The 21464-nt window shown below is 41.2% G+C and overlaps 4 protein-coding genes across 24 annotated transcripts in view; 2 read left to right on the top strand and 2 right to left on the bottom strand.

The window, feature by feature from the left end:
- The first annotated feature begins 520 nt into the window (after positions 1 to 520).
- Positions 521 to 5949, top strand: dguok (deoxyguanosine kinase). 6 transcript variants are annotated; one of them, XM_030415696.1, is made up of 9 exons: positions 521 to 824; positions 928 to 1062; positions 2092 to 2201; positions 2292 to 2491; positions 2898 to 3045; positions 3159 to 3281; positions 4675 to 4790; positions 5022 to 5121; positions 5476 to 5949. In XM_030415696.1, the coding sequence occupies exons 2-9, from the start codon at positions 954 to 956 to the stop codon at positions 5500 to 5502; spliced, it is 933 nt and encodes a 310-aa protein (XP_030271556.1). In that variant the 5' UTR covers positions 521 to 824; positions 928 to 953; the 3' UTR covers positions 5503 to 5949. The 6 variants fall into 6 exon arrangements, with proteins under 6 accessions (XP_030271556.1, XP_030271557.1, XP_030271554.1 ...); XM_030415697.1 differs by having other exon boundaries at positions 924 to 1062; XM_030415694.1 differs by having other exon boundaries at positions 521 to 839.
- A 1674-nt stretch (positions 5950 to 7623) lies between these two features.
- Positions 7624 to 9795, top strand: spaw (southpaw). Its single transcript, XM_030416249.1, has 3 exons — positions 7624 to 8083; positions 8487 to 9289; positions 9384 to 9795. Exons 1-3 carry the CDS (start codon positions 7795 to 7797, stop codon positions 9534 to 9536), a joined length of 1245 nt encoding a protein of 414 aa, XP_030272109.1. The 5' UTR covers positions 7624 to 7794; the 3' UTR covers positions 9537 to 9795.
- A 3122-nt stretch (positions 9796 to 12917) lies between these two features.
- Positions 12918 to 15987, bottom strand: LOC115582440 (eukaryotic translation initiation factor 4E-binding protein 1-like). The gene is made up of 4 exons (XM_030418415.1): positions 15790 to 15987; positions 15505 to 15675; positions 13762 to 13953; positions 12918 to 13503 (listed from the first exon to the last, which is right to left on the bottom strand). Exons 2-4 carry the CDS (start codon positions 15638 to 15640, stop codon positions 13472 to 13474), a joined length of 360 nt encoding a protein of 119 aa, XP_030274275.1. The 5' UTR covers positions 15641 to 15675; positions 15790 to 15987; the 3' UTR covers positions 12918 to 13471.
- A 2493-nt stretch (positions 15988 to 18480) lies between these two features.
- The window catches only part of ank1a (ankyrin 1, erythrocytic a), a 96413-nt gene continuing 93429 nt past the window's right edge, over positions 18481 to 21464 (bottom strand). For 14 of the 16 annotated variants that reach the window (XM_030416757.1, XM_030416760.1, XM_030416762.1 and 11 more), the window contains one exon: positions 18483 to 21334. Coding sequence is in view for 3 of the 16 variants with exons in the window: in XM_030416758.1 (XP_030272618.1) it covers positions 21281 to 21334 (54 nt within the window). In the remaining 13 variants the exon portion in view is untranslated. Of the gene's footprint in view, positions 21335 to 21464 lie in introns of all 16 variants that reach the window. The other 2 variants (XM_030416767.1, XM_030416776.1) reach the window with 1 other exon arrangement.

Below are 21464 nucleotides of genomic sequence, written 5' to 3'. Positions count from 1 at the left end.
ATTGCCTGAAATGGCTCCCTTTCTCCTGGATCTGAACTGTTTGTTTAAGTCCCTGATGTTATTAAATAACAAAAAAAAACATTCCTTATTGAATCATTATGAAAAGTGTTTCCCTGAAACCTCTGTATAAACTATTTATTTGTGTCTATTATCATTTTATTTCACTTATGAACTTATTTTTTTTTTTTGTATTATTTAATTTGTTTTCTATCTTTGATTTAATTATCATTTATGTCTCCAATGTGCTGATTGTTATTGTATACCTCGTGGTTTTGTATACTTAAATTGTTCAATAAAAAAAGAAAAAAGAAAAAAAAAAGCACAAAGTACTTCCGGGTTTATAACTAAACGCTTATGTAATATTACAACCTCCACCTGAGCTGTACTAACGCAAAGCACAGTCATACAGATGTGTTCTTAATTCAGCAAATTCAGAAAGTGTTAATTTGTCGTCTGCAGAACGTTTTTTGTTCAAACGTGCTAGGATAGCGTTCCCCACAAAGCTTTTATTGTGAAAGTACATGACATGTATCCCGGAAGTGACCTGTATTTTGCTACTGTTTGTAGCATTCCGGCTACATTTCTTGTGGACGTCTTTTAATCATTTTTTCTTAACAGCAGCAAGTATGCGAAACGGAAACATGTGAGGACTAACGGGACAACTCGGCCAACATATCGGTGTTTTTAAATGTAGTAACAGTTGTAGTGTTAAGCTTTAAACCGATGATTTATGACGACAGTGCACGTTAGCTCGGTCATGGAGGGGATTAGCTAGCCTGGCTGCCATGAGGCTAACTCAGAGGGTGATGTAAAGTCCCTTCGACGTAAGCATACATCAGGTAACGTGTGTAGTTGTAGTTAACCCCGTCCTGATGTCTGCCTTCTATCGGTTCGCTCTCCTCAGTCGTGTTTGTAATTTTAAGACAGAAACAGGTTTGATACATGTCGGGTCGATGGCTGTTAATCCAGGGAGGCTCAGTTTGACTTGTAGAAGATGTCTCTCGGGTTCTGCTGTGGATGGACCAGCTCGGGTGAAGAGAGTTTCTATCGAGGGCAACATTGGTGAGTACAGTTTATTTAGCCGGAGGACATGATCGAGTCAGTTCTTTTCTTGACTCGTTAGAAAACGTCTTGAGACTTTTCTTCTTGGGAGGGGAAGAGACTTCACTTGTCTTATCTAAGGACTCGTCTTGATTTAGAATGACATAAGGGGCTGACTTAAAACTTAGATCGAGGTTAAGTTTTCAGCGGTGTCTCTTCCTCAGTTTCCCCCCGTGTTGGCAGCAGGAGGACGGTTAGCTGCCTCCCAGAACCTCCAGCTGCTCTGGAGGCTGATTTAGGGACAATCAATGAATTACATTATTGTTTAAATTACACAAAACAAATGTTTCTTCGTGTTTACTTGATAATGTGAGTGAAAAGATTGGAAATAAACGAACCGATTTTATGCAGCACACTTATTTTGGTTGTTAATGTGTTATGTATGTATTTTGCAAAATTATTTTTATAAAGACAGCAGCTTTTTTTTCAGTAGCTTCCATCTCATGTGACCCAGTGATTCCAAACCAATGCCGAATTATATAACTACACAGGTCACACAGGACACACCTGTTTTTATTATTACATTTTACTGCTTCTACTTTTTTATATGAATATTTTATTGTGAAAATCCAGCTGTTGTTTTCTCAATAGCTTCCATGTCATTGTGACCCAGTGACTCCAAACCAATAGTGTGTGTCACTACACATGTCTTTTTATAACTTTTAACTTATTCTATTTTTAGATAAATGTTTTGAATTTTACAAAACTGTTCAGTTTGCTACAAGCACGTTGCCATGTTGGTGTGTCCTGTGTAGTGATACAAAATGACAGTGTTATAAAAGTATATATAATATAAAGTAGAAGGACTAGTAAAATCCAATAAAAACAGGTGTGTCTTATTTTAAGTAATACAATTCGGCATTTGTTTGGAGTCACTGGGTCACATTACATGGAACACTTGTCAAAACAAGATGTTAAATTATTCTTTTTTTTTGTGTGCCGGGCTGTGAGTGTTGATAAAATGTGATATTATGTCCTCTGGAATATCAGCTGTGGGAAAATCGACCTTTGCGAGGCTCCTTCAGTCAGCGTGTCCAGACTGGGAGGTGATGGCAGAACCTGTCAGCAAGTGGCAGAACATTGAGAGTGGGACCAAGAAGGTTGTGCACATTTCCTGAGCTTTTATATGCGTTTGTAAAAAAGAAAATAATGAGGCCAAGCTGACGATCTCCACTTGTGTCCTCTGACAGGGGAAAGACGACGCCCCCCAGACGACAGTCAGCAACCTGCTGCAGATGATGTACCAGGACCCCAAGCGCTGGTCGTACACCTTTCAGACGTATTCCTGTATGAGCCGGCTGAGAACGCAGCTGCAGCCTCCTCCCGCTCGCCTGCTCAGCTCAGAGGGAACACCTGTCCAGGTGTATGAGCGCTCAGTGTACAGCGACAGGTGAGCGAGTCAGGACAGCGAAACTCAAATCAAGTCAGGGGAACTCCAGTTTTGGGTCCTTAAAGTAGAAGATCTATTGTCATGGCGTTAATGTTTTCTTTACCAAAATGATTTCACACAGAAATAGGTATGAAGCTGTAGAGTTACTCCAGATATATGTACTTTATGTTTTATTTATCATATTGAGTAAAAGCATTCTTCTTTAAGATTAAGATTTAAGATTTAAGAAAAACTTATTTATCCTCTACAGCAGCTCAAGAGTCAGACACAGAGGGAATAACAGTGTCTGACTGATAGATAAGAATTGTAAAATCAAGGCAAAGCAGCACAAAAATAGAACAATATAAAAATGTATTCTTTACTGTTTTGTTTGTGGGTACTTGAACTCGACTTTCTGTCCTGTCAGATACATCTTTGCCCTGAACATGTTTGAGTTGGACTGTATAAACCCTACAGAGTGGACAGTCTACCAGGACTGGCACTCCCTCCTGGTGGAGCAGTTTGGACACCAGGTGGAGCTGGAGGGCATCATCTACCTCAGAGCCCCGCCAGAGGTATTGACATCATTTGTCCACACACACTTTGTTTTTCTCAGCTTTATTTTTAAGTGTAACATAAATACATAAACGAAGAACATAGACATCATTCTGACATTAACAGCGTACAGGGCACAGATCTTTTCTCAATACGTTTAACACGACAACAAGCAAAGAGCACCAGTTTCCATGACGCGCTCTTGGCATACAGACTGCATCAGCTTCTCATTGTTTATAATTTGGATCGACTCAAGGTATTTCTTAAATTCCATTCTGAAGAGTTCAAACGATGAGCGAGACTTTAAGAAGCTGGATTTATGGATGTGAAACTCCCCTTGTGAAATTCTTTGGTTGACAGTACGCTGAACGTTATGGATTTTGTTTACGTCGTATAATATTACGTCATTGGCTTCCAGTTTACTTCTGTAAGTGGTTTTAGTGTAAAGATAGGTTTCTATTTTCTACCAGTACACTCCTGATGTGTACTAACATTCATAAAACAGGTGTGTAGTTGTTTGTTTCTTTACTTTCATTGACAAACACATCTTGAGAATTTTTGAAAAACGGGAGTTTGAGAGAAATTTTCTTGATATGTGTTTTACTACATTTAAGACTTTCAGTATTATTTCCGTTAACAAAGAAGGTGGATCCAGTTCCCGTAGCTCTTCTCTCTCCATCAGGAATTGCATTTAAGTCACAGATTTTGAAGCGTGTTCCAGGAACATCTGTGAGTGTTTAGGGCCGTCCCCCTGTCAGAAAAACAAACAGCAACAACAACAAAAAGCAATAATAATACAGATGAGTCTGCTCTTTTATTTATATATTCAGGGTTCGTACGGGTGCTTGAAATCCTTGAGAGTGCTTGAATTTCAATGTTGTGTTTTCAAGGTCTGAAAAGTGCTTGGATTTTAGTTTAAGTGCTTGAAAGTGCTTGACATTATAACTCTGTCTTTCACAAAATTGGGATCAGACTTGAAATTATGAAACAATTTTGATATTTACAGCATAATACAATTTACATAATTGTGATAAAAAGTGAAGAAAAAAATCATAAGTATATATATACTCCTTTAGATACGTATTTTACCCCAGCAATAAGGTGCTGGAAAATCTTAAAAGTGACCCTTAGAAGTGCTTGAAAAGTGCTTGAATTTGACTTTGAAAAACATGTACGAACCCTGTATATTTTTTTTAATTCTGTATGAAGCATTTTGTTTTGTGAACAGAACATTTCCTACAATCTATTCAAGATATTTTCTCGTGGAACTGATTCTCCACTTAAATCACAGTTTATTGCAAAAATATGAAAATAAGCTTTCGAAACATTATGGAACATTTTCCCTGTTTCTACTCGTCTTTATGTGTACTCCGGTCTTTTGTTTATATTATATATTGTAAAATGTAAAGTGAAATGTTGAGAAGGGATCCTCCACTCCTATTTATATCATTTCTGCCCCTTGAAGCCTCTCTCACCCAAACACTAACCGGGAAACATCAGCCGTGAGCGTTCAGTGCTTAAAGACCTCAGAGGAGACATTCAGATTTTTTATTTTACATGAAGGAGATGCAGTTAATCCAACAGTAGCTTGTAGCTGCACATAGTTTTAGCGTGTGATGTTCACGTTGCTTATGTTTGCATTTGGTCAGAAATGTATGGAGCGTCTGGTGCATCGGGGACGATCAGAAGAGGAGGGAGTGAAACTGGACTATCTGGAGAAGCTGCATGTTCAACATGAGAAGTGGCTCGTTGAGAAAAGCACCGAGTGAGTTGTAAAGAGATCCTGTGTGTGTTATTTGAATCTAATCAATATCTGTAGCTGTTATGACATGATGATGATGGTGCAGCCTCTTAATTCCTGTTTAAAAACCACCATTTCAGAAGCCTTTCCTGTCAGCTGTTTGTTTCTCGGCTGTGAACAGATGAGTCAGCAGCGTGTGGTCTGAAGACTTCAGGCCGTCGGTGTAACACAGCGTGGCTCTCTCTCTCTTTTCAGACTTCACTTTGAGAAGCTGAAACAGATTCCTGTGCTGCAGCTCGATGCCAGCGTGGAGTTTCAGAGTGACCCAGACGTGCGGGAGCAATTTATAACAAAGGTACGTTTTGATTGTTGTACTTTGATATAACAGCTGCGGAGACGACCACACGAGGGCGCCGTCTTTCTGTTGGGGTTTCATGTTTCTGATCCATCCTGAAGAGATGTAACGATCAGTCAATTTAAAGAAAATGAGCTATTTTTATAATGATTAATCGCCATCATTCCAGTGTCTTATATGGAACAGTTTGCTGCTTGTTTTGTGACATTCACCATAGTAAATGTAGAGTCCTTTGGTTTGGACAGAAGAAGAAACCTGATGATGTCACTTTAGGCTCTGGAAAATTGTGATGAGCAGTTTTTTAACATAATTGTTCGTTTCAACCTTAATCCTAAAACACGTTTTCATCTCCAGGTGACGAACTTCTTCAGTGCTTTATGAGAAGATCAGCAGTGGGAGCAGAAGTCCAGCCCGACCTCAGTTAGTCACATGTGAACTGACGTATCAACACAGGAGCCTCGCTATGGAAAACTGTGAAATTACATGAACAGTTTTGTATATTCGATACGCTGCTGCCTCGTCAGGACCATACTGACAAGCACCTGAAACACTTTTAGATCGTTACATTTTTCATCTTTTTGGTTAGTTTGCATGTTTATTTGTTTTAAGATTCACCGTGTAGTTATATTTACATCTTGTACTGTCGATTCCACTTGAAATCCCTTTAACACAACGATACACACAGATCAGATAGGTGATTTTGTTGCTTGTGTACATTATAAACTAAGTTTACTGAACATCTTTGTGTACATGACTGACAGCAAGCAAAAGGGACGTGTTGTTTTTCAAAACTGTTAAACAAATAAATACCAAGTACGTTTTTTTAAACGTTGTTCCATGTTCTTTATTTCCATCTTATTTTCAAAGATTTTAACTTTTGTTCTCGTTTGTACGAGTGGAGTCGTACGTTACTTTGGATATTGTTTCTAAACAGCAGAGATGGAACGAACATTTACTCAATATGGAGTATTTCCATTCTACTGTATACTTCCACTCCTGAAGGCAAATACTTTACATTTTACTCCACTACATTTATTCTATAACTTTAGTCACTTGTTACTCTGTATGCTCCATGCTGCATTTTAAATGAATTTATTTGATTGGTCATTTGATAAAATAAACACTGATTCTAATAATCAGAAAAATGGTAATATCTTATCCAATAATCAGCCGGCGATGGAACAATTTTTTTTCTGGTGCTCCTTTTATTTAAGTTGTAAAACATTTTTTTCCATGTGTGAAACACTGAAAAATAATGTTTTTACAGGTGATTTTGTAATCTTTTATTTGTCGAGCCAATTGAAAAAAAATGAATTTTTGACTGTTGAAATTTATTTGTTTTCTCCGAAAAATGCTGTTTTCACAGGTGAAGTTTTTTTATTTATTTTTATAGCGTCGAGCCGAGTAAGAAAACACCAGTGATTTTTTTTCACTTGTTGAGCAGAGTGAAATTATTATTTTTTTTCTCAGAAAAAGTAGGAATTTCTCGAAATTGTATTTTGACTTTATTCTCGACATTCCTGTTTTTTTTTTTTCTCTGAGTTCATACTAATAATAAAAAACTTCCCGACATTTTTTTGTCTTGTACGAAAAAATGAATTTCACCCATGAAAAAAACGTATTTCACTCAACTCGATACATGAAAAAATAAATTTTCTAACATGTATCGTGACCAGTTGTATAATGTACTTTTTCATGTATGAAGCCGACTGAAAACATTTTTTCTTGGCTGAAACTTTTTTTTTCATGGGGATTTTTTTTGTGTGTGTGTGTGTTGAGCCGAGTGCAAAACATTTGGGTTTTTTTGCCCTTTATATGTCTTTAGTGACAGGACAGATTGAGAGAGAGGGAGTGACACACAGCAAACGGCCCCAGGCCAGGACTTGAACCCTGGGCTGCTGCAGTGAGGACAAAGCCTGTGTGCATGGGATGAAACTGAACCTCACATCATATTAATATTAATTCAAAGACTATTAAACAGAATCGGTAAGATTTGTCCGAGCTGTACGTAAATGCACCAGAAAGATTCATAAATCAGTGTTGTGATGTTGGGAAAACAAAAATAAACGATAATTCCCCACAAATACTTTAAAAACCACGGTAATGAGCCTGTTTTGAAACGGTAAGGATCAGAAAAACAGATGTTTGTGTTAAAATGTAGAGAATGAAAGTAAAAATAAACACTCAAAGTACAGAAGTGCAGTAACAAAGTACTTTGTTACTTCCTACCTCTGACTTGCACCCAGTAATACTTTATCTTTACTCTGACTTCAATAAGACTTTTGCTACTTTTTAAACACTGTTAAACAGAAAGGAGCTAACAGCCGTGCAGCGCTAACAGTATTATTTGTTAATGGATATCTCCATGTCTAAAGGATCGGGCTCCTGAATGAATGTGAAAGGCCCGGCGGGTTGACAGGACAATGACCTTGGCTAAATGTTTTCTTTTTTCTGCCCTGTGATGTGCTCTGGTGATCAGAGGGGCTGTTCAGATGCCTGGAGTGGTCAGGGGTCATCAAAGGGCAGCTGTCCACTATAAAGAGGCCTGACTGGAGCTCCGTCTGCACAGAGCATCATTCCAGCCTGAAACCAGCTGGAGGAAGGAACCAACCGAGGAGATCTTTCCTTTTTCTGTCCCCACTGCTGGAGAAGATTTTGTGGTTTTTAGTGAAAATGGAAGTTAGGGTCCTGACAGTTTTCTGCACGTTCCTCTTCTGCTCCTCTGGAGTTTTGTCTCTCTCCACTCAGGGGCTCAGATATCACGCCGGCCTCGAGGCCAGTTTAGCACTGAGAAATCTGTCAGTGAATCATCGCAGCAGATACCCGCTGTACATGATGCAGCTGTACCGCTCCTTCAGGACGTCTGAGTCCTTCTCCTCAGTAGCTGTCAACGCCGTCACGACACAAGGCGACGAGCCGTCAACACAGCGTTCTGACTCTGTCCTGAGTCTGATGGCCAGAGGTGAGTAAACAAATCATGTTTTTTTGTTTTGTTTTTTCACATCCCTGGATATAAAGTGGTTTAGTTTTGCTCAGCATGTGTCAGTTTCTCCTGTCCTGCTGCTGCAGCTCTCTGCTGGGTGCGTTATCTGTGCCATCAGCCCCTCCCTCTTTACAACCCAGCAAGTGTCAAAATGCTTATTCGACTTTAAAGGCTTTCTCTGTTTTATGTGAGAGGGTGTGTATATTAGCCCTCAGACGTCCCTGCGCAGGGGGGTTCAATACACATCCTGTCCTGTTCACCCTCCCACTCCAGTGTTTTGACATTTGTCCAGGGATCTGGTTTGCCCTGAGTCACTCAGACTGCTGACTGCCGAGTGTTGTGTGTGAATGTGAGATTAAATGTTCTCCCTTATTTTTCTTAGGCTGTCATCAAGTGGGCGACCGGTGGACAGTCACGTTCGACATGTCGTCCGTCTCCACCAGCGAGCTCGTCCAGCTGGCAGAACTTCGGATCAGACTGCCAGCTTTCTCCGGCTCGAGGCGCGCCACTGTGGATTTGTATCACTCCAGAAAGCAGGGCTGCGATCAGCACAGCACGTCATGTCAGGATGAGCACCTTTTCCTGGGGAGCTTTGTCACTTCACCCAGCAGCTCCAAGTCCTCCTGGAAGGTTTTTAACGTGACAGCCCTGCTAAAATACTGGCTGTACCAGGGAGATGGAGCGTCAACACAGGAGGCCTCAGGAGAAGCTGACATGGAGCCTGGGAGCGGCGCTGGAGATGATGGAGCGCCTCTCTTCAAGAATATAGGACTGAAGCGAAGAAAAATACACCACGCAACCACGAACCGGGTCATGATGATCATCTTCTCCAAACACAATCTGCCCCAGGAGGGCCATGTAGCGTACAGCCTCATTCATACTGTGGAGAACTCCAAGTATGTGACCAGAGACAGAGCCAGCGGCGACAGTCACAGCAGACGCCACAAAAGGAACAGGGTGGAGAAGATGAGGGTGACGGATGGAGATTCAGCCACCGCTGCACCGGCAGCAGAGCCGCCCCAGAGGCCGCTGTGTCGCAGGGTGGACATGTGGGTGGACTTTGAGCTCATCGGCTGGGACGAGTGGATCATCCACCCCAAACGCTACAACGCCTTCCGCTGTGAGGGAGACTGTCCAACGCCGCTGGACGAGTCCTTCCAACCCACCAACCACGCGTACATGCAGGTGAGATGATAACTTGATGTTTAACGCTCGAGAATCTCGAACAATCACACGATTTACGTTGTTTTTCCATCTGACTCATTCATATCTTCTACAGAGCCTCTTGCGACATCACCATCCAGAACGAGGGTCCTGCCCGTCCTGCGTGCCGACGCGCCTCAGCCCGCTCTCCATGCTGTACTTTGAAAACGACGATCTGGCACTGCGGCATCACGAGGAGATGATTGTTGAAGAGTGCGGCTGTCACTGAAGAGCAACCGTCGACTTAACTTTAATTCAACTGCGTCTTTCTTGTGTCTTTATCTGTTAATGTTCAGATGTTAAATTCAGAGTTCTTTGTTTTGTTTTTCTGCACGTGATGAGCTTAAATAAATATATTTCATCGATGCTAGGTGACACAGAAAAGCTCCATTATATAATTTGTTATATGTTTTTATCTATTTATACACTATAATGTATATTTGTAAATACAGTATGAAAATATATTAAAATATTTTATTTGGACACGATTGTGATGCATTTTGTTTTTTGACTATTGGGTATTTATAAACACTAAAATCACCAATCTCGATTCACGATAACAATATTATCACGATCAAGGCTCAAAGTAAATCAATTTTTAACTTTATTTACTGTGTTTTTTCTGTCTTTCACTTATATATTACCCTAAAATTCAAGTGTAAAGAGGAGAGAGTCTGTAACCATAACTGTAAAAAATAATCTCACTAAATTACCAAATTAACTCATAAACAATAGATGCACAGAGGCCAAGCATCATCGCTGGATTATGTTTGAAATTATGTGAATTATTAAAGCAATATCAGTATTTCATTTTTAAAATATTATTTTGGGTGAATACAGCAATATGGTAACACCGCTGACTAGAAATAAAGTTTTGTTGAAATTAAATTTGCATTTATTGTTTGAAGTTTGAACTTGAACATTTTAAAAGTGGAGCTCAGAAAGAGGAAACCATATAAATTCAGACTGATGGTTTTTCAAAGTAAAATATGTCAGTGCTCTAAATTTAGCAGTATTTAAATGTCAACATTTTGATCGTTACAACTCTGGCTGTTATTTCCTTCCGTGCATAACTTTAGGACTGGTAATGTTTTTCATTTGCAGGGATTTCCATCAGCAGCCGCTGTTACACAGAATGAAATACACACAAACAAAACAAAAAGCCTCTGCAGAGGTTCAACCTGCTCGTAGATACTCTCCTGCATCACAATCCCACTTGTCTTCTGTGACTTGTGCCTCGCTAACATCTCAGTGTATTTGCCTTCCTCACCTGCAATCCACATCTGTGGTCCTATTACAGCACACACATCATCAGAGGTCATTAGTGTCCCTCAGTGTCCCTCCTGGCCGGGCTTCTTTTGTTGATTGTGATCAAACAGGCGGGCTGAGTGGAACGACACATAAAGGATACTGAAGGATGGAGCACTGGGTGGTGGTGGTGGTGGTGGCACAAGCAGTAGCATGTGTTTACTCTGGGGAGGGGGTTGGTGTCAGGAAGCAGAGGTGACAAGGAGAGAGTTTTAGACCCCAAACAAACAGAGAGCAATGCCAGGGGACGGACGGAGTCAACGTCTGGATGCTGAAGCTGCCATGGAGGACGGACAGGGCGGGCTGGAACTGATCGGCTGAAACCGTTCAATCCACAAGACAAGTCCAGACTCACTTCCTCTGATAACTCTCTGTTTTAATCTCCTGATGAGGCTCTGAACCAGCTAACAGGCTGACACCACCACAAATGGTACGATGTGCTTTTTCTTTTTAATGCTCAATTAAACAACAGTAAAGTATCAAATCTGTTGTTGTTTTTATGAGTTTTACAGTGATGACTGTAATGAGGCTCACGCAGCGCCTCCACTCTCCACAACACACGGCACACAGTAGCAGGAGAGTGATGTCATCACCTCCAAATCATGTGTCGCTTCTCACACATCTTCTCCATCCTGGACAAACTTTCCTGTTTGGTGGTCGGTCGATTTTACTCGTATTTTACCAGCTAAATGAAACTTTTGTCAGCGGATCTGAGCTGCAGCAATATAATGTTTTCAGAGTTTATTGTGATATGAGTATTGATGGTTGTCATGCTGATCTACCATATTGAAAAATGATAGCAAATACTGTGTTTTTACTCCACGTCATGCATTTGATTACTTTAGTTACTTTGCAGATTACATGCCGTCTCAGAGCACAGGTAGTACATTTTTTAAATTAATTTATTTATCAGCAATCAGATAAAAACAAACATAATACTCCTTTCAATCATGGGGAAAATGCTGAATATCAGATATGATAATCAGTCCACCCAGAGTGTACAGTATATCGATATAGTACATGTAAATATTTGTATAATTTTACTTGAATTCTAGATTGAGTCTACATTGAGTGTCGGATACTTTCACTCAAGTACTTCTCATATGGGTGACTTTAATTTTTACCAAAGTTAATATTTTAACACAATTTCTAACTTTTTACAAAAAATGCCATCATGACATTATTATGGTTCACAGAACTCAGTGGTAATAATATATAATAAATATAATATACAATATCTTTCTGATCATTTTTCAATTTCTTCATATACTTTTATAAAACAGCTTTTTTAAAACCACTTAATGAACGCCCCCATTTTAAGGGTTCTTTTTCCAAAATGACATACCGAAATTAAAAGCATGACAGCTCCCACATAGTTTGAGACTCAGGGATGCTTGGTACCATTAGCTTTTTTAATTTCTTAGGGTAGAAGCTTGGTCTACATGAAATTCCAGCCTTTTTAAATTATTTTCCCATCAGCCCCGGTGTGGTGCTTCTGAAGAATGCTGATTTTTCTTTAACTTTTTTTCTGCATTTTATTTTATTGGTCTTATTGTTGTGCATTGTGCATTATGCTGTTTCAATTGTCTTTTAACTTATCCATTTTGTGTTTTATTTAAGCACTTAGTAATCTTGTCGTCTACCTGAGTGCAGAACATGAGAAGAAACAGAGAGTTTGGAAAACACACCAGCTCAGCACCGCTGCCAAATAAAACTGAATAGTTTAGTGCAACAGCGCCCGAGATGTTCTGCAACATCCATTACTTGGAAATATTTATACAGTGCACTCACATTACAGCCTGGTAAGTCACTTCAGAATCAACATAGCAAAAGTTGGGCATCAGAAGTGGACTAGGAGGGAGTTTCTCTGAGCTATGTGCGGTTGTATATTGACCTCTCTTTATACAGTCCGCTGACTGAGGTTATCAGCTGCCAGCGAGCTCCGAGGGGAATTTCTCTGATATGACTTGTGCTGAATCAGGGGAGCGCAGGAAGTGCTAAAGCTGGAGCAGCTCCGTCATAGTCAGGGTTTATCATTTCAAGATGTGTATTAGCATTTCACCTAAATCAGAGAACATTTGAACTGAATAGAACTCACTTCTGGTCATCAAAACTTTACTTTTCATATAATCATGTATATAACTGATGTTTTTTTAGATGTCCAGGAGAAATGTGTGTTCAGACCAGTGAACCGATGAACATGAAGACGTTACCTTGATTTTTGTAAAAGTTCAATCCACTAAAAGAGCAGGAGAAAGTGGTGAATACACGCGGTCAAATACACGACAAAACCAGAGCGCTGTTTGCTTTAACGGTGTTTACTTTAATGCTTTGTCACCCTACAAACTGTGTGAAAATCTGTTTCAAAATTTGATCGACAAAATTAGGTTTTACATTCTTTCAATGACGCTTCAGGTGAAGATCGACAAATTATACAGCATCTTGAACATTTCAAGGCAATATCTGAGGAGAAGTGACAGGAAACAAAACCTTCCGGAATGGTTATAAATTCAGCTCATTATTATTTTCCCATATCGATGTTTCTTTTCATTAATTCATCTCAGTTCTTATGGCTGAGGCTTTGTTGTTAAGCACTCCTCAGTGTTGATCTTAAACTTGTTGCCACTACAGGAAGGCACACTTAGTCACAAATACATCGTGTTCGAGCCTCGAGGCAGACAGAAATGGTTTGTAACAGATTTGTTCTGGCAGATGAGATTGATAAAGGCATACTTGAAAACACTAAGACACCGGGGATACTGAAGGTGAACCTCTGTCATCGTGGAATGGATGATGAGAAAAGAACTGGAGCCCCTCTTCACAGCATTGTGGTGGTGGGTCTGACATCAGGACTGCCTAGATGTCCATTTCAAACTGAGAGTCATCACCTTCGGAGAAAACAACAAAAACAGCTTATCACCACATGTTTGGCCACACTGGGATTCATTTTTAACAGTCTTATTCTCAATGTAACTTATAATAATCTTTAAGGAATATTAAGGAGTATCTCAGGTATGGCGGTGATATGAATCTATGTTTTCCCTTTGAATAAATACTATTGAATCACTGAATCAATATATTGATCCGGGTCAGAGGAAGCAATGCTCCGGGGCACCTTGTAATGTTTCTCTAAGGTGTGAACATACCAGTATTGCTGCCCTCAGGTGCTGGGATGTTGTTGTTATTCAGTAGCTCTCCATTTTGGGTCTTCTCAGTGGGGTCTCCGGAGGGAGGACTGGTCACCCCTGGAATGACCGGCAGACCTTTCGGAGGAGTCTTGGTCACCGGAGAGCTGCGACACTCCAGCAGGAACTTTCGGTCGTAGATGATCCTGGTACCTTTTGGTAGAAAGGGAGAACGATAACCATCAGCTGCTTCAACCAACTCATCAGTGGCTCAGTCTTCATTCATCAGATTCAAGCAGGTGTAGAGGGCGGCCAAGTTATTTTTGTTCTTTTCTATATACTCTATTTTGGGGGGAAGATGCTGACACTAATATTTGAGAGTGAAAAATTCAGATATACAAAGATTTTTTGCAATTGTCCCTCTAATGTGGTAATCTAACACGTGACAAAAAATATGCAAAAGCAGAATATTTTACAGCTTAACAATAAACCTTATGGTCTAAAATTATATCAGTGCATTGAAAAGTACAATTGACTGCAAATGTAATGATTATAAAATTACTGCAAGCATCTTTTTCTGCATTATTACCTCTACAAAAAACAAAAAACCTTTTAAATAACTTTTTAAAAGCATTTTCAAGCTTTTCCTTCACCTTAGCGCAACGTTGTACGTCCCTGACGTCACGTTTTACGTTAAGAATGCGCCGGAAACAGTTGTAACAGAAGATAAAGTAAAAAAAAAAAAAAAGGTCTGTTTTTTTCGATCGTCACAACCCCCGCGAAATGACTCCTTTCACTGTTAGAATCACATCTGGAAAGTCTAGAAGAGCCGCACGATTTAATTATTTTATCCCCATTAAACTTAACCCGGCGCTAAACCGGAAGTTAGCCCGCTAGCTTGGCGATCCAGGTGTTTTCATACCTGTGAAGTCGAACTTTGTTTTTTGCTGCAAAACATGACTGAGCAGCTTCCATATAAATGAAACACCCACTGCACACAAAAGCCTCATTCTAGCGGGTTTAAATGGGATTTTTGTTCAGTGGAAAAGGGGTTTAAGTTACATGTTACATTAAGTATCAACGTGAGAGCGTCCAACTGTGTTCATGTCAAATAAAAATGTAACAAATGTGCATAAACCTACAGCATCCACGAGGGAGGCACAACAGCCACCACCCGACCGATGAGAACCAATCAAAAGAAGGTAAGCTGTGATTATTTATATCTTCTGTGTATCATAATTTCAGGTGCTGCAGATAAAACATGTATTCAAATCGCCTTCCACAAACATTTTAAATGTTAGTTCAAGCAGGAAAGCACCAATCACAGTTTGGAGTGGAGGGTGACGTAACGCCACCACCAGCGTCATCAGTAGCAGCCGCGGCCTGTAGGTGTCGCTAACGTCTCTCGATCAGCTGATAAAAGCCACAATAAAAACCACAAACACGTCTTACACTGAGAACGCTGTGGTGTGAGTGTGCACCAACCACATGCACATAATCACAATCACTTCAGATTCAGTCTCGGCGTTTCCTGCCCTCTTTTCAACCAAACACTTGCTATCTAGCATTAGCAGCTAGCTTAAGCCGAGCTAGCAGCTTGTTGTGTTTGACAGCAGCCGACCTCATGGAGTTAGCCTGGGCATGCCCTGACTGACTAAACAGCTGTACACCGCGGAGAGGAGCGTGGGTGCTGCACGGCCGTGGCTCACAGCACGTCTCCCCTCCACAGACAAAGCTAACAGGGTGAAAAATGACAGGTCGTACCGCCGGGGGTCGTGCTGAACAGGGTCCCTCCGGGAGTCGTGGAGTAGTCGTGGGGCATGTGCGCCGAGTCGCTGATGGTCACCCTCCGGGTCGACGGGATGGCCTTGGCAGTGGTCTTCTGGACATCTGTGGACATCTTGTCTGAACTATAATTAACTAAAACTAGCTAAACTGAATAACATGAAAACAGGGCAGAAAGTCAACAAAGCCACGACACCGCGCCTGTCTACAGATATTGCCTTGGCTCAGCACAGTGAATACTTCTGGATGAATAAAAATAAATACCTCTTCTTTTCATAAGTGCAAATGATGATAGGTAGTATCTAAACACGTCACATTACAACACACACACACACACACTGAGTGTCCAGGTTCTTTGTTTAAAAGGACCTGAGCACACGTCTCTGCTCTCCCACTCACTCTCTCATGCACACAAACAGCCCAGACGGACAGACAGACAGTCAGTCAGACAGGCTGCAGGGAAATACTGCTGAGACTGAGGTCATGAGCCTGTACCGCCCCCTGCTGGCTCAGTATACATGTGCACGAGCTCCAACACTTAACTCTGTTTTAATCATCGCCATACATCTTATTTGCAAACCCACATTAGAGTCCATGGCATCATTTAAATTAAATATGAAGGGTAATCTAATGAAGATAAAGGTTTAATTCTCATCACTTCAAGAGAAACTACCATAAATGTAATATAGGCAGATAAATTCAACCAAAAATGTAATCTCTCCCTCTCATGCAAGTGGAGAGCCAGGTGGAGTTTTGTAGTCTACAGTTTTGTCTGCAATAAAATCGTGTTGCAGCGTTTTCTTAAAGGTGCCATTTGTAAGAAAAGTAGATTTTTTTTTAGTCTCATTCCAAACTTGTCAAAAACTGGCGCTGTTCGATTGCAGGAAGTGTCGGTTTTTGTTGGGAATGAGACTCAAAAATCATTTAAAAAACCGCTGAAGTAGATGTGGACTTGTTTTAAGACAACAAAAACACAACTAAGAGAAAAACACAACATGGCTCGAAACAGCTCATCTCGAGCGCCGAGTCACAAATTGATTTGAAAATATGTTCTCCACCATTTTTAAGCTGCGATCTTCACTCTAGTTGCTAAGATGAAAGTGTTAGAGCACATTGTTTGAAGCTCAGCCGCACAGTGACACTGGACCTCGGGGCTTCCAGACGTTTGGATTATGCAGCTTTATGGAGCCTTTTTTTTTTTTTTTTTTAAATAACAAGACCCCATCTACTTCAGTTGTTTTAGGAGAACACTGCAACGCTGTTTTGCTGTGAAGCTCCCGGAATATTTAGTAGACTACAAACTCCACCTGACTCTCCATCAACAGGAGAGGGAGTAGATTATGATTAAAGGTTGACTTGTGGGTGAACTTATCCTTTAACCTCGAGAACATGCAAAAACTGGCAGCTGGTTTGTAGAGCTGCGTTCTGAAAATGGACACACCATGCCGTGTTTTGCAGACAAGCTGGTTGTAAACACCGGTGTACTAATTTGTCTTTTTCTTTTTCTAGAGTTTACAGAGAACCTCTGCTTGAGACCATCATGTTTTATGTTTGGTAGCTGGAGGTGGAAGTCTGATGAGATTTAATGATCTTCTGCTCAGCGGCGTGCACAGGATGAGGCTGGGTGTTCAGATATAGGTGTCATTAACTCTGTGGGTGCTGGCATGTGCTCACTTTTTAAAATAACACATTTTGCCTCAAGAAATGATAAATGGGATGGAATGAATCTTAGGCAGTAATTATCTACGCTGACCTCATAGTTCACCTTGTTACACTGCCTGAAGTTTAAAATGTTTCTTCATCTGCGCCCCTATGACCGCGTCGCTCTTCAGCACAGAGTGACGCCCTCGACAGTTTGGTGCATGTGAATCGTCGCACAAAAGCATACACACTGTACACAAAGACATTTCATTTCTTTATTAATTTTGTAAATGTTGAGCTGGTGTACAGAGTAAATTGTCAATAGATGTCCTCGGATTTGATTGGATTAAAAGGCTTTTACATTTATACTTTTTAAATTCATGTTTGACTCTCCATAACAATAAAAAAAGCAAACAAAACAGGTTAAAATACCCACAAGACCCCTATTTATCCCCAGGTTGCAGGCATTACCCAGAACTCAACAGTCTCTTGGTAGCTACAGCTGTATGATGCTAAAAGTACATCCATAACATAACTAGAATCCCATTTGACAAGTAAGGGTGCATAGCATTCTAAGTAAATATATATATTTATATATATTTTCATATATTCCATATATATATAGCCTTTTTATGTTAAAAACATTTTCTGTGCATGTGCGCAGTTGCATTCCTTAGTATTGAGTAATATGCTATTGCGTTAATAATGTCGTCAATCCATTCTAAAGGAATATACATGTGTTCTCTAGTTTTTGCAACAGTTAATATTTTTGCATGAACTTGGTGCATGGCATCATCTCAGTAGTCCCCCTCAGTGCAGGGCTGAATCTCTCTGACGTAACCCCTCCCCTCCCCTCCTCTTCTGCTCGCACTCAGTTGGACTTCCTCCCGTTCAAAAACTGCGTTCACACCGTCACCACGTGGAAGCCTTAGAATCGGCTCAGTCTCGTTATATATATATATATATTTGGTAAGGGGGGGTAGAAATCAGGGGAAGGTTGTGTTGAGAAAAAAATGCTTGTCGTCTTGAAAGAGTAGCCGTCGGAGCCACCAAGCTTCCCCACAACTCCATCTAACTTCAAAGTGCCCCCCCCACCCCACCCCACCCCCTCCCATCAGATCCCCCTCCCCGCCGCCCTCGCTCCAACCCCTGACATCAGCAGTGGATTTATAAGCGGCCCCCCCCCCCCCCGCTTCAGAAACACCGAGCATACGTTAATCACGAGCCCTTAGAGAGCAAACCGTATGCTGTAACACGAGGGGTAGTACACTGTTACACTGCTGTGTAATCTTTATTGACATCCATCTTTTTTTGTGTGGTTCTTAAAAAAGATAATAAAATAGAAATAATATCTGATGAAAGGATATTTGCTAAAAACCCCCTTTGAGGCTTTTCTCTCTCTCTCTCTCTCTTCGTCTGTCTTCTCACATGATCTCTACGTACGTTTGTCATGATTGTTGACGATCGACAGCGGATATTGAGTCGACACAACAGAGTGAATACCCTAAATCATCTACTAAAAGTACAGAGCCGACACAGATGACTACTTTAGGACGAGACTTACGATATACCAAAGACCTTTACATTCATCATCTCTGGCTGTGAAGCCGTACTGAACAAACACTTATTGATGGGTGATTATTGCAACGTTTTTTTAAAGTTTCTGTGACTCACATTATTTTTTTCCATAATAAAGCATTCGGTGTCTCCACACATCAAATAAAACACATGTAGGTGAACGGATATCCTGTGAGATGGCACGCTTATTGAGGTAAATCAACTTTTAAGAAATATGTGAGTTCGGATGACACGCGTAAGAGAGCCTCTGCTCCGTTACCGTTCCTGTGATGTTACCACAACTCGTCCCAAAGTCCAGGACCGAATCTGTGATATTAAAGTCACACGCACACAAACACACACTCACATACGGTGGGATTTCTTCCAAGGTGCATATGAATGTCATCAAAGTTTAAAATGTGACTCAACACGCCCACACTCCCTGATGAGTAACGCAAAACAGATGGGATGGCCGGCGTGAAGTCACGCCAGAATACAAACTTAAGAAAAATCTTTCTTCTCCATCGAGGCAGAGCGATAAAAATGTACTAATGTGCTGACATCATTTCTGAGCGGAGTGAGGAGTAAGCCTAAAGCTGTGATTAACGGATCGAAAGCCCGATCTCAGAGGAAGAACATGGACTATGATCCCCAAACGAATCCTCTCTGTCACACTCACACACACACTCACACACACACACAATCCTTTCCTTTTGTAAGCAGTTATTGCTTCTTCTGAGTTACAGTTAAGACAGTAAACCGTGAAAACGAGAAGAAAAAAAAAGGCAAAAAGAAAAAAAAAGGAGTGAAACAAGAGACACGCTTCAGGAAGGGTCAGGCTCACAGTTGCGGGTCAGTATTACAGTTTCTCATCACAGTGATTGGTGACTGACTGTCTTTGCTACACTCCTAAGAACTGCCAAGGAGACAAACATCAGAGCTCAACACGTCCTTGACCCCTCGACGCGACGCTTTCCTAAATCTCCAGCTCCGTCTTTTTGCCCAGTCTGACCAGTGCTACATTGTTATCAGCATCTCGGCTACGTTACCCTCGTCAAGTGACATCTTCTGGTGGTGGTGGTGGTGGTGAGATGGTGTATAAGTGCACCTCATGTGTGGTGGTATTACTGTATACTGCATGATGAGGTCAATCAGACGCTGCTGAAGGTGGGATCCTGCCCCCTGCTGGAGGCGGGCAGGACTGCTACATCTACTCTGAGAGGCCGACTGGAGGGGGTGAGGAAGGGGCGGAGGTAGGGCGATAAGGGGGGAGATCGAGAGCGAAGACTGGCATTGGGATTATGGCTCAGACAGACATCTGATTAACACATAACCTCACAATGATACAGCACACTGAGAGGTGGGGGCGGGGGGGGGGGACGATGATCTGTCACTCACCATATATCTCACTGTCACCCTCCACCACAAGGCAAACCACTCTGAGAAAAAAGGTCGGGGAGGCAGGTTCACTGCAGCAAAACCTGCCTCCCGAAGCTCAGAAAACACCCCACGGTACAGTAAAATGACTTACAGTATGTCTTCCCTCTACAGTTTGACATGTCAAAAAGCAAAAAAAAAAACAAAAAAGGGGCGAAAAAGCACATGAAAAGCACAAAGAAACAAACAACCCGACACACAGAAACCCGACGTTTAAAACAGGCAGAGCGACACGACATTTGCATGTTCTTGCACCCACAAAGATCTCAAGATATATAGAAGAATATACAGGTCCAGACCGAAACGAACCAAAACGGGAAAAAACAAGGGGGAGGAAACTCTTGTGTACCTGAAACAGCAGCATCAGTGGCGTCGCAGAGGGATCTCAGAACATAAACAACACGCAACACACAGTCACGTAGAGCATCTTTAGTGCATATTATGTACAACACCGATATCCTTGGGTGATATTTGTAGCTTTACTGGACTTTGAGAGCACTGGGACAGGTTTGTGGAAACTAGTTTGTGATGCTCTTGGCTGGAAGAGTGTGGCAGGGAGAGGGGAAGGAAACCTGTTGCCTAGAGATTATGTAATTCTCAGTATTTTAATCTCCCCCTTTTTTTTTTTTTTGACTGATAAACGTCGGTTCAGAAAACGGCCCCGGTAACGGACCACACCCCACATTTGCATGCCTGTCCCACACAGCACAGTGTGTCTCCTCCCCAGCCCTCCCCACCCGCGTACCCTCCCTTGTATTCCCTCAGTATTTGTAGTTAAAGACAGGCCATGCGGCAGCAGTCACTCATGCTGATACAGATAACAGGAAGCACGTTTTGGTTGCTAGTTTTTTTTTTTTTTTGTTTTTTTTTTGTCTGTGTTTGGTTTTTGTTTTATACGAAATCATGCTTTTCTAGCCTAGTAGTAGATGTTTTTTTTTCCACGTTTCTTTAAAAAAAAAAAAAAAAAAAAAAAAAAAATAGATAATAAAAACTACAAGTAAATCCATATCCTTCATCCGGTAATCCGCTGTGGTTGTCATAGCGTTGGTGTCTGTTGCGCTTCGTTTCTGTCCGTCAGCCTTTTTTGTGTGTGTTCTTCCTCCTTGTCAGCTGCTGCTGGTCATGTGTCCATGTAGGATGGTTTTGGTGAAGGGGTCGAATCCTGCGGAGAACTCTGCGGAAAGACGGAGAGCAAAACCGATTTAGAATTGGCGACACGTTCGCCTTGCTCCAAACAACAAAAGCAGAAACATGCAAAGCCGTGGTGAGTCGATGCACATGTGACTGTTTTAGAGTTATATGTC

Source organism: Sparus aurata, chromosome 5 (assembly GCF_900880675.1).
Source record: "Sparus aurata chromosome 5, fSpaAur1.1, whole genome shotgun sequence".
Classification (NCBI taxonomy): Eukaryota; Metazoa; Chordata; class Actinopteri; order Spariformes; family Sparidae; genus Sparus; species Sparus aurata.
Note: the sequence above shows the minus strand (reverse complement) of the source record. Positions and strands in the feature narration are given on the sequence as shown.